The sequence below is a fragment of the Chelonia mydas genome, chromosome 1, assembly GCF_015237465.2.
Source record: "Chelonia mydas isolate rCheMyd1 chromosome 1, rCheMyd1.pri.v2, whole genome shotgun sequence".
NCBI lineage: Eukaryota > Metazoa > Chordata > Testudines > Cheloniidae > Chelonia > Chelonia mydas.
Window position 1 is genome coordinate 249,177,096 of NC_057849.1, and position 14,700 is coordinate 249,191,795.

The 14,700-nt window shown below is 43.7% G+C and overlaps 1 protein-coding gene across 6 annotated transcripts in view; it reads left to right on the forward strand.

Annotated features, from left to right (window-relative positions):
- STAB2 (stabilin 2) overlaps positions 1-14,700 on the forward strand; it is a 139,942-nt gene that overhangs the window by 123,745 nt on the left and 1,497 nt on the right. For 5 of the 6 annotated variants that reach the window (XM_037879700.2, XM_037879695.2, XM_037879706.2 and 2 more), the window contains 10 exons: positions 1,290-1,483; positions 2,311-2,452; positions 2,916-3,049; positions 4,570-4,735; positions 4,986-5,092; positions 6,131-6,250; positions 7,136-7,294; positions 11,149-11,259; positions 12,582-12,710; positions 14,187-14,306. In XM_037879700.2, coding sequence (XP_037735628.1) covers positions 1,290-1,483; positions 2,311-2,452; positions 2,916-3,049; positions 4,570-4,735; positions 4,986-5,092; positions 6,131-6,250; positions 7,136-7,294; positions 11,149-11,259; positions 12,582-12,710; positions 14,187-14,306 — 1,382 coding nt within the window. Of the gene's footprint in view, positions 1-1,289; positions 1,484-2,310; positions 2,453-2,915; positions 3,050-4,569; positions 4,736-4,985; positions 5,093-6,130; positions 6,251-7,135; positions 7,295-11,146; positions 11,260-12,581; positions 12,711-14,186; positions 14,307-14,700 lie in introns of all 6 variants that reach the window. The other variant, XM_043541910.1, reaches the window with a different exon arrangement.

Genomic DNA, 14,700 nt, shown 5'->3' on the forward strand with positions numbered 1-14,700 from the left:
GCTTGCCTCTTTTACCAACCCGCGTTGGTCCAGTAAAAGATATTAACTCACCCACCTTGTCTCTCCCTGAACCTTAAAGGCAAACGTTGTTTTCACCTAGCCATTCACTTTAATACACAGGACTAATCAGGGTGAAATGTTAACTATCAGAGAGCTGCCTGAACCAAAACTTCCGATCTAAAGACTTTCAGTGACTTCAGTGGGAGCTGGACCAGACCACCCCTCCCAAACGTCCCTGACTTTGAGACACATCACTCATCAGTCTCTGAAATAAATAAAGAGTAGTTACAGATTTTTCTTATACAGAGTGTGAGGTCAATGCGTGGTTGCAACCATTGTAATAGATGGTACTGTTTGGCCCTGGAAGGTGCAACACAGGGTGATTTCACTGGGGCTTCACATGTATATGTGAGGGCAACAAGATAGCTAGCCAGCTCTATTTGGGTATGGGAGGACTTTGTGGTTTTCCAGCTCAATAATTCATTTTCAGCAATCTTTGATTACCTGAGGCAAGGAAACTCTCTGACAATATTACTTGAGAGCTAGTCAGTCGTTATTGCTGGGACACATCATCTCCTCCACTGACTCATTATGTGGAGGGTTCCTTCATCTGGTAAGGGGGCTTGGCACATTTCCCACTCTCCGTTGTATGGAGTCAGGATTGTGGAAGGAGTAGGTAGGCTGCAGGACCATGGCAAATACACACTGTCCCCCTTCCATCCCAGCAGAAGTTAGCCAGAAAAATTAGTGCATCCCCAGGTTGTAGTAACCTTTCTATAATCCACCCCCAGGTTCATTAGGAGCCACCGTGGCCTGGGTGGAGTCCTTATTAGAGTAGCTCCATCATGGTACCAAGGAGCCAAGCAGAGCCACTGGGAGGTACAGAGCATGCGTGGCCCTGGCTTCTGGAGAATCTGCCACTCTTGGGGACTGGTTTTTGATGGGGTTGAGATCAGGAGGGACTTGTCCTGCTGCCCTCTGGGACAATGCAGAGGAATCTATAATCCTCATGGAGGTTTCCTTGCAAAAATTCCCATGCTGAAGCAGGAGAGGAGGTCTGGGCCAGTCCTACTTCGTTAGATAAGGGATGTGCCCAAGCCCCTGAAGAGGACTGGGGCCCCTTTTGTGCAGGACTCTCTACAAAATAGAGAGTAGCCAAAGAAGCTTACAGTCTCGTCAGCCAAAAAATGTTCCAGTTGCTTTTAAATAACTGGAGCCAGCATTTCCTTGTGAAGGCAAGACACTCTTTAAAAATACCCTAACTCACCTATTTTCTTTTTGCTTTGTAGCTGTGAATCTTTGTAAACAAAACAATGGTGGGTGTCACCAGAATTCGAAATGTACCCAAACTGGTGTGAAAGTCCTTTGTAGCTGTCAGAAAGGATACACAGGAGATGGACACACCTGCCTTCCTATCAATCCTTGCGCTGATGGGCTCAATGGTGGTTGCCATGAACATGCCCTTTGTACAATGACAGGACCTGTAAGTTGTTGAGGGGGTGGGGGATGGGGCTGGCTTTTTTGTCTTTGAAATCCTGACTAGACACCCACTCCACCTCCTAATGAAGTCAACAGGAGTCTTTCCAGTGACTTCAGTGGGAGCTGGACCAGACCACCCCTCCCAAATGTCCCTGACTTTGAGACTCATCAGTCCCAGCCTGCTTTCTACATAACTTTGGTGTCCACTCAGCTTACTGGTGGAAACTGTTTATATTAGAAATGCAGTATCATGAAACTGAGGTTATTTATACTAAAGGAATGGATCCCACAGCATGTTCAAGTATTCTGCATGCATGTTTTGATAACCCTCATGCTGAGTGTCTCACCCCTCCCCACATTTGGGCCTTGGCAGGTTGGAATGTATAAGATGCCTAGAGGAGATGTAAATATTCCTACAGCTAAATCTATCTTCTCAGCCTGTTTCAATCAGTGTATTATTAAATTCTTTTCATGGTTCCATATGTATTTATTTAATTTTGTTTTGAGTGGCTACCATGCATATTTATTATTATAATTCTTCAAAGCATATTCTGATCGGTTTAGGTATAAATGCTTTGGCCTTAATTCAGCAAAGCACACAAAAGTATGTACATAAGTGTTTTGTTCAATAAGGATGAATTCTAATATGTGTGTAAGTGGTTTATTGAGTCGTAGCTTTTTTGCTAGTGGCCTGTTAGCAAATGCACAGTGTGCTATTGCGGGACTCAGCAAACGGGATACTTCCATGCATTCAGAAAACGCTATTTTAGGCTGTCATTTTTATGTTTCTAAAACATTCTGTTTGGACGTTTTTATTCTCTCTCCTACCAGGATAAACGCAAATGTGAATGTAAAAATAACTACGTTGGTGATGGGCTTGACTGCACTGTGATGCAGTTTCCAGTTGACCGTTGTTTGCAAGACAACGGGCAGTGCCATGCCGATGCCAACTGTGCCGACCTTCACTTCCAGGGTCAGTATGCCAGATAGACTCAGAAGTAGTGTGGTATGCAGAGCTCAGACTAGGATCCTTCAGTTGGATCCCTCCAGGTGGACTCCTGTGTCCATGTCACGTTTCACTGAAGTCAAAGGGGTTCTGCACAGATGTAGTCATTTAGGCCCCAATTGAGCAATCCATCCCTCTTCAGCAAATCACTTAAGCACACGCTTAAGTCCTGTCTAAGTAATGGGACTTATGCACATGCTTAAAGTTTAAGAATGTGCTTTAATATTTTGTGAGTTGGGACCTTTGAAAGCAACCGATTAAAATGATTCCAAATGGAAATATTACCCCACAAGTGGCTTGTTACATACTAGCTACATTTCATGAAAATTCCTCAAGGATTGCTCAAACTATTACAGAACAGTGCACTTTATGCCCAGAGATTTAACACACCTACAGCCCTAAAGTTAAATTATTGATTGTTTACTTACAGATGCTACAGTTGGAGTCTTCCATTTGCGCTCTCCCCAAGGGCAGTACAAACTGACTTATGAAAAAGCAAAGGAGGCCTGTGCCAGGGAAGGGGCAACAATAGCTACATATAATCAGCTGTCATATGCTCAGAAGGTGACATAGTGCTGAACTTCAGTGGCAATGGACTCAGTGTGTCAGTGTGTGTGTACTGTATTTAGTGGCTCCACAAGGCTGAAACGGAACTGTGAGACTTAGCTATTTGGAAGTTGAATGCTACAAGGATATACATTTATATCCTAAGGAGTGCAACTTCTTCGCTGTAGGAGTAGGCTTGGTAGAATTTGATTATTATTTTTTTAATTTCAACAGATAATATTAATGTTTATTTGTAAGCTTTTTTAGATTTTTATGAATTTAAATTTTGGCAGTTGTGCAAAATTATGGGTTTTAAGCATTTTTTTAGCTATTTAAATATTCACACTTCTGCGAAATTATTGGGGGGGGGGCGTGGTCAGACAATTATTTAATGACAGTAGATGTTGAGATCCAAACAGTTAAAGCTTTATAACCATTAAAACACAAATTGCCAATATCACAGGTCAAAATATACAAAGTAAATAACCTGAAATCAACAAATCATACCTGTTTTTACTATTCATTCACTAGTCCATTTGTAACAAGGCTAATTCAAAAGTCTAAATCGCTGGGTTTTGACTAAGTTCTCAAGCAGCATTTTTCTTACTTTGCCTGTCTGTAAATTTCAGTCATCATCAGTGGAAATTATTTAAAGAGACCCATTATTTAAAGAGACAAGAGATACTGGTAAGATGAAAGACTGGAGTGTGTACAAGTGTGTAAATTTTCTTCTTGGGCACGTAGAGCAGCCTGAACCAACCCCAAGGATCCAGAGCCCTCTGGACTTTGGGCACATTCAGCTCTGGATCTGAACAATTCAGTTCAGACTCCTCTTTAGTGTAAATATTTCTCTGTGACAGCAAAACCAGCAGTAACATTGGCTTTGAGTTTACTGAATATTTATTAAAAAAAGAAAAGGAGTACTTGTGGCACCTTAGAGACTAACAGATTTATTTGACCATAAGCTTTCGTGAGCTACAGCTCACTTCATTGGATGCATTCGATGAAGTGAGCTGCAGCTCACGAAAGCTTATGCTCAAATAAATTTGTTAGTCTCTACGGTGCCATAAGTACTCCTTTTTTTTTGCGAATACAGACTAACATGGCTGCTACTCTGAAACCTGAATATTTATTATTCACATTTAATTGAACTTGTCAACGCTTCTTCTGTGTTGATAAAAAGAGGTCATTTTTATTCCTATTTTGCACACAAAAGCCACCCAACCGCTGCTAAGCACTCTTTGGCCCTGCTCCTGCATTGAGTTCTGCATAGACAAACCCCCTGCACCTGGGACTCCACGCACAGGTGAGGTGGTCAGTGCAGGATTGTGCTGAGTTGAAATTCACCTTGTGCAGAGAGCCCACACAAAGCCAATACACGGCTTAAGCCCTCAAAATAGGATTTAAGTAGGACTTCCGTGGCATGTAGGCATTATGTTGGCCCTCGGTGGGAGGAGGAGTTTCACTCACAGTGTGTTAGATTAATTACAGTTCTGTTTCCTCTGTGCTTTACAATATTATTAATGTGTTGGTTACAGGCACAATACCACTTCTGTGCTGCTGGCTGGTTAGATAGTGAAAGAGTTGGTTATCCAACTGCCTTCTCTTCCCCAAACTGTGGATCAGGATTTGTTGGAATAGTTGACTATGGACCTAGAGTCAACCTGAGTGAAACCTGGGATGTCTTCTGCTACAGAGTCAAAGGTAACGGAGTGCCTACTGCCTACATCTATGGTAGTTTGGTCAAAAGGGCACTATAATTAGTTCCAGTAATGTCACTAAGTTTAAAGTGCCCAGCCCATAGTATTGGCAACAGGTTCTCTTTCTAAGCTAGGAGAAATTTCTTTGGACTGGAAAATTATTTTTCTTCCACAGAGCAGTAGCAATGAGTGTCCTGGAATAGACCATTCATTCTTGGCTTGTTATCTAAAAGACATGTATTTGTATTTTACAGATGTGAACTGCACGTGTAAGACTGGCTATGTGGGTAATGGCTTCACATGTAGCGGGAACCTGCTACAGGTCCTGATGTCTCTCCCCATGTTTACAAACTTCTTGTCGGTATGGACTAAAGAAGAAGTACACTGTTTTGAGATACAAACAAACTAAACCAAGTTGAATAGCATAGCAAATACCCCACACATTTGTTTACATGTAAATGTTTTCTTTATTAGCTCATTCCACTCACATTGAATAGCATACCTGGCTGGGTAATCTCACTCTTCTCTTACTATATGAGAAAGTAAATACAAGCATTATAAAATGCAGCATTAAAGCAGGGTGGAGCCTTTGAAATCATGATTTAAAAAAATCACTGGTTTAAATCAGGTGGAGACTTTATAAAAATAAATTGAAAATTTGTGTTGTTGAAAAATATAGATTGAACTAATATGTTAATAGGGGGGTTGATTTAATTTTAAATGCCACGACGGGTAGAATATTTTATTTGAATTTTACCACACTGCTAGAGGCAAAAGATTGACATTTAAAGCCCTGATCCTGCAAACACTAAGGTAGGTATGTAACTTTGCTCATATGAATAGCCTCACTGATGACAATGGGTCTACTCGTGCTTTCAAGTTAAGTCTGTGCATAAGAATTTGCAGCATCAAGGGTTAAAATTGTCATCTTAATAAAAATTTCTCTCTAAGGGTATGTCTGCACCGGAGCTAATTTCCAGCTGAGGCAGAGATATCACGCCAGCTCCGATCGAGCTAGCGTGCGAAAGGTAGCAGTGTAGCCTTAGCTGCACGGGCGGCAGGAGGGGCTAACCATCCTGCGTATACACCGAGTGTTTCAGGCAGGATTGTATTTGGGTGGCTAACCAGTCCTGCTGCCTGGGTGGCTGCAGCGACACTGCTATTTTTAGCATGCTAGCTCAGTCACCGCTAGTGTGGGTATGTCTCCCCGAGCTGGGAATTACGACCCTGGCTCCAGTGTACGTATTCCCTTAATAGGATAAAATGGTTGTCAGTTCAAAGTTGTTTCAGTCTTAACAATGAAGTTGTGTTTTTTTACATATTCATTCAGCTTTTGTCACAATAACTGGACCATAATCCAGATTGCCCTCAATTAAGAATGAATTTTGTTTCTTCCTAGGAAGTCCTGGTTTACTCTAACAGCTCCACGAAAGGCAAAGAGTTCCTAAAATACCTCACAAACTTGTCAACCCGGGCCACTCTCTTTGCCCCAAACAATAATGGGCTAAGAGAAAATGAGGTGAGTATCTATTTATCCTTTTCTTTCATTCTGAGCAGGCATGCTGGAGTCCAATAGTAACTGTTAAAATTTAATTTGAATGAATAAATCTCAGGAAGAGACAGCAGGCCAAAGGGTTTTATTAGGTCGCTAATCAGATAGGCAGACTTGTCTGTCTTATTTTTTTCTCAGACAATCATGAATACATTCTGAGCCACTTTTAAGAATTTTCCATACAATGGGTTTTGTTGCCACATATGAAAGTCTTTTCAAGGCAAGATCAGCTCTCACTTATCTGCAACTGCATCTGTAAGGACAGTTATTAAGAGAAAGTTGTGTGTAATTTTGGTATCTGGTATTTGTTACACATCCATTCAGAGGAGGTTATTCTTCTACCTTATCACGTCCTTCATCCCTTTCCAATCAACTGTTGCTTTAAATTTTACGGGTGGAATCCTGGTCAGTGACTCCAGTGTGGTCAGGAGTTCATCCTAAGGCCTGGGTTATCCCACAGTGAGACCAGAAGTTCATCCTGTGGCCTGCATGATCCCCCAGTGGTGCACTAGGTAATTTGAAACTTGTATATTTCTTAAAGGTTTCCCACAAACACATTTTTAAAAGAAGTGGGGTTGTACCATTGTTTGATTCTTCAAGGCTCCTCTGTGCCTGTGATAGTGCAGAAAGACCAGCAAGAAGGGGAAGCCTTTTGTCCAGCTAACGTGTTTTGTTTTGTGTAATACTCTAGGGCCAAAAGAGCTATAGCCCCTCTTGCTAAAGACCACTATGTCAGGGAATGCAAGTAGCAGAAATGGAGGATTTCAAGAGCCAGCCAGGGAATTTAATCTAGTGGTAAAATCAGCTGGGTGAGTTAGATTGGTAAATGTGTCTATTTTCCCTCTTCTTTAGACACTTTCTGGACGAGACATTGAGTATCATCTGTCCAATTCCAGCACACTGTTTTATGAAGACTTGACCAATGGGACTACTCTTCAAACAAGGATAGAGAAAAGACTCTTAATTACATACAGCATAGGTCAGGATTACCAAATCCCGACAAAGAAGAAGGTATCTGTGTTAAAAATAAGTCTGCTGTCCTCACTCCTGTCCACCGTCTTGTCCTTTGTCTTGTTTATTAGCAAGCACCGCACAATCCAGGGTAGCATTGTCCGAGAGAGAAGCAGCAAGCCAGGAGACTGCAATGATTTCTAGTGCACGTTATTCAGCATTTCATTACAGGGTACTGTTGAGTTACAGAAAGCTTGAAACATGGGGGGAAGATGGTGGTTGGCCAATATGGCCAGAAGCATGTAACAGCACAGTGTAGGCTTGGGCCTAACTTGCACCTCAGGGTGGTAGGAGAGCTGGAGTTCGGTGGGAGAGGGGGAGCGGCATTTAGTTTACTACTAAGGAACATTCTTAGTTCCTGATCGAAATTTTTCATTAAAAACAAAAATGGACCAAAACTGGCCTTTTAGATGAACATTTTCACAGAAAATTGATTTTTTTAAAAATAGTTTCTGCCATTTCCTCAAAAAGCTGACCCCCCCACCCCCACCCCCACCCCCAAAAAACCAAAACAGAAAAAGTCAAAACAGAAAATTCTTACATTTTGGAAAAAACGTAACTTTTCATTTATGGTGAAAATTTTCACCTTCTGCCCAGCTCGAACACTTTGAATGACAGCAGCCTCTATGTAGCAACTCCCTTGGGCTAGACTCTGGATGCATGTGTAACCCACATACCTCCTGGGTGTGGCGTTCTGTCCCATCTAGTGGCACCAAGACCACTTAGAGAGAGAGATTAATGAGTTTGCTCTACAGCCTTAGCTAACAGCCAGTTGGCTTTTAGCTCATGCAGTAGAGGCTCATGCACTAAGTTGCAGAGGTCCCAGGTTCGATCCCGCCTGCCGATGACCAGAGTCTGTTGGTGTTACACATGTATAGCAAAAGAGAGTCCTTACTCTAAAGAGCTTGTCAGCAAGCAGGACTGTTGCAGACAAGCTTCCAAAGAATGTGTGGCTAGTGTTCCTTGGCTAGAACAGAAGTGTGGACTTCTGAGGAAGGTGACGCATGGGAATGAATGAGAGCAGAGAAGAGATGGAAAGAAGATTGCTCTAGAACTCTCCCCTGTATCCAGAAAAACATTCAGGGGTGACAATTACAGCATATCAGATAAGGAATTTAAAAATAAAATTCCACCCTCTGTTCCATTCTACTACCCAGTTAGAATATATTAGAACAGCCGAACCATTGTCTCAGCAGGGTACTAAGATGTATAGCTCCTTAAAATAATCTTTTCACTGCCACTTTCCCCTTGTCTGACACTTGAGTTAGAAAATAACCAGAGATCTATTGAGGGGGTTTGCCCTCCTTGAACCGCGGTCAGTGGGGGATGGGGAGGTGTGTTGTACCAGCCCATGTGTCCAGTCGATTTTGGTCTCCAGATGATTGGAATACACAACTCTCCACCGCTCTGTATAAAATCCACCCAGAGAACATCCAATTTATTTTCTAGTCCCCTGGATTTGCATAAACAGCACTTGAGGCTTCTCAGCATGCATGTGAATGAGCATGCTCCCAACACCAGAATACACTCCTGTCAACAAGTATACTCCAGCACGCACAACTGTATCCCTACAAAGATGTCGAGCCCTTTAAACACAGGTCACATGTTTGTACAGTTATAAGCCAACAGTGGGCTGCATGCCAATCTTCAACTGGCTGAGTTAAACCATCTTTGATTTTCCTAGTTACAGCAGTGCCCAAAGGCGTGTAAGAATGGAAGGGAAACCAGACAGCTGACTTACAAGTGTGCACCCTCCATTCAGCTAAGCACTTGCCTCTCTCTAGCACGATGAAACAGCCCCACAACGCACTTTCAAGGCTTTTAAAATGAGCACTGACAGGCTAGTAAAAGTAGGGAAGATCGAGATTATAACCTAGGCCAGGGGTGGCTAACCTGTGGCTCTGGAGCCACATGCGGCTCTTCAGAAGTTAATATGCGGCTCCTTGTCTAGGCACCGACTCCGGGGCTGGAGCTACAGGCGCCAACTTTCCAATGGGCCGGGGGGTGCTCACTGCTCAACCCCTGGCCCTGCCACAGGCCCTGCCCCCACTCCACCCCTTCCCCTGAGCCTGCCATGCCCTCCCTCCTGCACGCCACAAAACAGCTGATCGGGAGGTGCAGGGAGGGAGTGGGAGATGCTGATCTGCAGGGCTGCTGATGGACGGGAGGCGCTGGGAGCGGGGAACTGATGGGAGGCTGCTGACGTATTACTGAGGCTCTTTGACAATGTACATTGGTAAATGCTGGCTCCTTCTCAGGCTCAGGTTGGCCACCCCTGACCTAGGCAGTAACAGTAATAGTTTTCCTTTTATAGTGCCTCTTTCACTTCTCCCTTCTGGTGGAAGCATTACATTTGTGCTTGCAAAACTGAAAATGCTTTAATCTAATCCCTGAGGCCCTGGCACAGATCCACACATTCACACTGGAGGACGACATCTGAACAGGGTGTTATTTAGAGGTCAAGCAAACACCTGCATCCACGCACCCTATCGGGCACTAGAAACTGACATTCCACATGAAGTGGCTGAGCCCCGAAATCCTTTTCATAAGAACGTTCATGCTGCCAGGAGAGACTATAACTCAGAATCATGCTGGGTGACTTCTACCATCTCTTGTGTAGTGCAGACAAAAGTCCATGTGATTCTGTTCTGTCTATGTAGCAAAGGCTGCTTTGCTCACTGTTGGCACAGCAAACATGTTATGACTCACTCATGAGCAAGATCATTTGCGCTAATTCTTATTTAAAATATAATGCTTTAGACAGGGTTCAACACTGCACGTGGTTTTAGAGGGACTAGGAAAAAAACAGGTAAGATGACTATAGCCTCAGCCATGCCCCACATGCAGTGAGCACAGCTCTGGGGTAAAAGAAGCTGTTTGCAGCTTCCTGATCCTGGAGCCAAGCAGAGACCAGTTTGCCACTGGCATCATTGAGAGCAGCCCTGCCTCACCAGCCAGAGATTGTCACATCCCCCGCCCTCAGAAACTCCCCTGGCACAGCTCCATAGTGTAGGAAGCTGGATATGCTAAATCTACATCAGCAAAAGATTCCTCAACAGTGGAAGAATCACCAGATGGTGAGATCCAGCTCCTGTGTGCCATAGAAGCAGAATAAAAGGGACCAGACAGAGGCTCGGGATGGTTCCATAGGCAGCAAGAGTTCAAGATGAGTTTGTCAATTGCATTTAGAACAGTCTGGAGTGACTGTAGGACTGGTTGATCCATAGCCCATTACTGCTCCCTTTTCATCTCCAGATTGCCCATTCAACTAGAGCCCAGGGAAGCAGTGACCAAATGCTGCCATCCAAGACCTGTTACGTGGCCTATATGAAATGAGTTGGTGGGCTCAGACTGGTTGACAGGTGTCCACCTTGCAGTGCCACCAGCACAAATAGTATTTAATGATAACCTCAGCAGAAAGCCAAAAATTGATGGGCATGGAGATGACAATGCTCCTGGCCAGGGCTGATTCACTCAGTGGCAAGGCCATGAGGAGATGGTTGTCCTATTGCTCCCTGTATTGTACTTTGCTACTGAGTCAGGATTGTCAGTTTCATAAATCACTAAAAACATGACACAGCTGAAGTGAAATTAATTTCCTAGCATTGGCCATTCCTAGATTCCCGCTCCTGTTGGTTAGCTCTGGCAGGGAGGAGCCCTCAGAGGGTTTGAGCAATTGTGGGCTGATGTCCAGTAACCAGGCAGGGTTTTCTTTAGGCAGATGTATAATTACACAAGAAGAGTCTCCCTTTCCTAGCCAGTGAAAGACATAAGGGAAATAAATCTAAATTTTACTTTGCTTCTGAAATCAGGAAGGTCAAAACTCAGTTCCCATTGTTCTTTTTCTTGTTTAGAATGAGACCAGATACGTGGATGGAAAATCTATTCTTGAATGGGATATCATTGCTTCCAATGGAGTAATCCATGTCATTTCAGAGCCTTTAAAAGCTCCTCCTCCACCACCTGTAAGTATTTGTTGTTCTGTCTTTTGAGATCATTGCTGTCAGTTGTGAATAACTTGTCCATAAAATCTTCCTATAATTCCTTATAAAGTAGCCTGTCAATTGCATTCTGGTTTTATTTCCAGGTTAAGAATTTACTTTAGCATAAACTGAATTTAAAAAACTCAAGGACAAAGTTACTGGTAGACTTGGTCAAATTTTTTTCTGATGGAACAATTACCTGCTGGAAAATGCTGATTTGACTGAATCAAGTAATTCTGTGGGAATCTGCGAATTCCATCAAACTTCCTATGGAAGCTTCAGCTTCCCCAGATCTCTGGCTCCCCTGAGGCTAGCTGGGAAGCTGGTTTACCACATCAAAAATTTTTGGAAAAAATCCATTTCAGTTCTTCCAGAATGGAGTTCTTTGAAAGTTTCTGTCCTAGGGAAAATTTTGCATTTCTGATTTTTCATTGCGACTCGGCACAAAAATAATTCTGTGATGTTTTCTGTGGGATGGAAATTCCAATTCCCGCACAGTTTTGATTAGCAGATTATCACCACAAACCATACCAAGATAGCAAGGCTCATGAACACACTTATTCTCCTTTCAGTGTGTGCAAACTTTGCACTTCGTCACATTCTGAGCAAGATCACCCTAAGAGCTTGTCTACACATAAGTTGAACTGCTTTAGCTACAGTTTAGGTATAGTTGTACCAGTTTGACCTTCTCAGTCCAGTTATAGTGGAACAATCCCATCCGGTGTCGGTGCAATTATACTGCTATAAGCATTTACCGCAGCGTAGCCTGTCCCTGTACAGAAAGGGGAATAAACTATTCCAATCTAAGGCATCTTGCTACTATATAACTGCATCCGCATTTGGGGATATACTCATGTAAGTATTTTGTTAATAGCTCACACCCCCAGCTAACAAACAGTGTGTGTGTAGACCAGGATTGTATCATTCCACTCCCATACGCTTACCTGCACACAAGATTCTATTGCAAAGGGCTACATTTCCCACCTTTACAGTGCAATTGTCTAACCGTGTTTTTTTCATAAGAAGGAACCTTCTCTGGGGAAAGGGATCGCTGGCTGATCAATGAGCAGCTTGGATTCGGTTATAAAATGAGGGTTTGTTTTAACTCATGTTTATGAGGGTCTGAGACCTGGGAACTGTCAAGCACAAAAGCCGATCAAGAAGAATTAAACTAGCGGCAGCATCCCTGCCACCTATGCTGCCCTTGGCATCCTTACGGTGCACAGCATTTTAAATTATGGACTCCCGCTTTGGAATGATGCTCAGTGCCCGGCTCCAGCACTCACTCCTCTCTCTATGATTAGGCTTCTCTCCACACTGGATTTGGAACAGGAATATTCTTTGCCATCATCCTGGTTATTGGAATCGTGGCTTTTGTCGGGTACTCGTACTTCAGATTCAAGAGGAGAAATATTGGCTTCCAGTATTTCAAGGTAGGAGGAGGTTGAGTGTGAAATTGAATGAGAAGTGGTCCACACCTTCTCGTGCCCATCCCCATTTAGGGCAGATACAAGCTACAATATCCGTCCTGTTTGGGTCGGTCTTCAAAAGTGTCCTTCCTTGTTACTCTGCTAGTTAGTAAATACGCTTGTTTGCATCAAAACCTTTCCCCTCCCTCCCCCCAAACCCTCATGGCTGCCTCTATGTGCGGGGTCAAACTCTGTTCCTGAGAATCTAGGGGCTGTTCCTACACTTGGAGAGAGGCAAAGTCTCTTCAAATAGTCACAATGCAGCCTTGCCCAGGCAAACCAGAAGCCTGCACAAGGAACCTCCCAGCCCATTTACCTCAAAACAAGGACCAGAGACCTAGTCAAGGGAGCATAAGAACCTAAACATAGAAGCAGCAGGGCCGTGGCCCATCCTACTCAACAGCAGTCCTGAGTGGGCCACGTGCTCTGTGGGGATGCAGTGTGCATGCGGTCCTGCACACCAGGGTGAAAGTGTGCTTTCCTGAGGCACAGTCCTTCCAAGAACTCTCCCTAGGGCAGTGTTCACACCCAGCCACGGCCACAGCCTTGCTCGAAGCTTGTATTCTACAGCAGCCCTGACCCAAGGTCCTATTTCTCCAGCTCACCTAGACACTCAGCTTCAGGAGGCCATTAATCTGGAAGCCTAACTATGCCCACTTAAGTGGACCACCACCCAATACCCCTATTTTACCACCAAGTGTCATGATAGTCCTGGGCTCGTCCAGCGTGTGTGTTTGAACTGAGATTTGATAGCAAGGAAGGCCAGAGAGTTAGACAAGCATTTGCTAAGGTTTTAAAAGGTAAGTTTAGGTGTGATATTTAAAATGGAGCGAGCCAACATGATTGCTTCCTGTGAAGGCACTGTGCAAAACTAATCTAGTAACAAAACTATTCAGCACAAGCTACAAGGATGGATGATTAAAAAAAAAAAGTGTGTGTGGGAGGGGGTCATGTAAAAGGATCAATCTAAAAGAAATTTCCCCCAGAAACAGCCAGTTTCTGTCCCTACCTATTCTAGCCCCTGCATATAACATGATAGTCATTTAGGATTGTAAGAGGAATATTGACCAAGGGAAACTGTGATGTATTTGTATTATGCACCCAGAGGCCTAAAGTGAGATTGGGAACCCGGTCTGCTAGGCACAGTTCAAATCACACTTCCCAGGCTAAAGCATTTGCAATCTAAGTAGAGAAGACAAAGGATGAGGGGAGGGGGGAAGAGGCAAATTGATTGCCATGGCAGAGCCGGTACCAGAACTCAGGTCGCCTGAGTCCGAGTCCAAGTCCAGCACTCTAGTCATTAGAGCCCCCTGCCTCCAATCACTACACCAATACACATTATTTGGTTATGTGCGGCAGAGTCAATGAAACGCCGAATGCCTCACTGGATATGCTAATAGCAGAATGATGTATTTTAAATGGGTGTATGGTTTTATACAGTCAAAAGAAGATATAGATGTGACAGCACTAGACAAGCCACGGCTTTCAAACATCACAAATCCCTCCTATGAAAGTTCTGCTCCTCCTCCTCCACCGGAGCCTACCTATGAGCCTTTCTCTGTAAGTTTTCACTTTGATTTTGGAGATTATGATAATAGTTTAAGATCATGGAGATGGAATTCTGGAAGGGGACAGTGTCTAGCTGAAAGTCAGGAAGGAGGGGGGTCTATACTTGGGGGGGAATAAAAATCCCACCATTGGGCCAGCTCCACCAGTTGCAATAGTGGGGCTCTAGATCACTCAGCAGCATTTTAACAACCAGAGCTAGCAGTAAAAGACACGGCAGTTAAAACGCCGGTGGCTGCTAGTAACTTGTCTATGCAAACGTTCCCCCGGTCCCCAGTTACTGCCTGAGCGGTAGCAAGGGCGGGAAATGTGTAGAAGAGGCTTTTAAAAAAAAAAGGTTTCCTTATCTCAGCTGCAGCCACCTGATAACAGTGGTTTTCATCCTGTT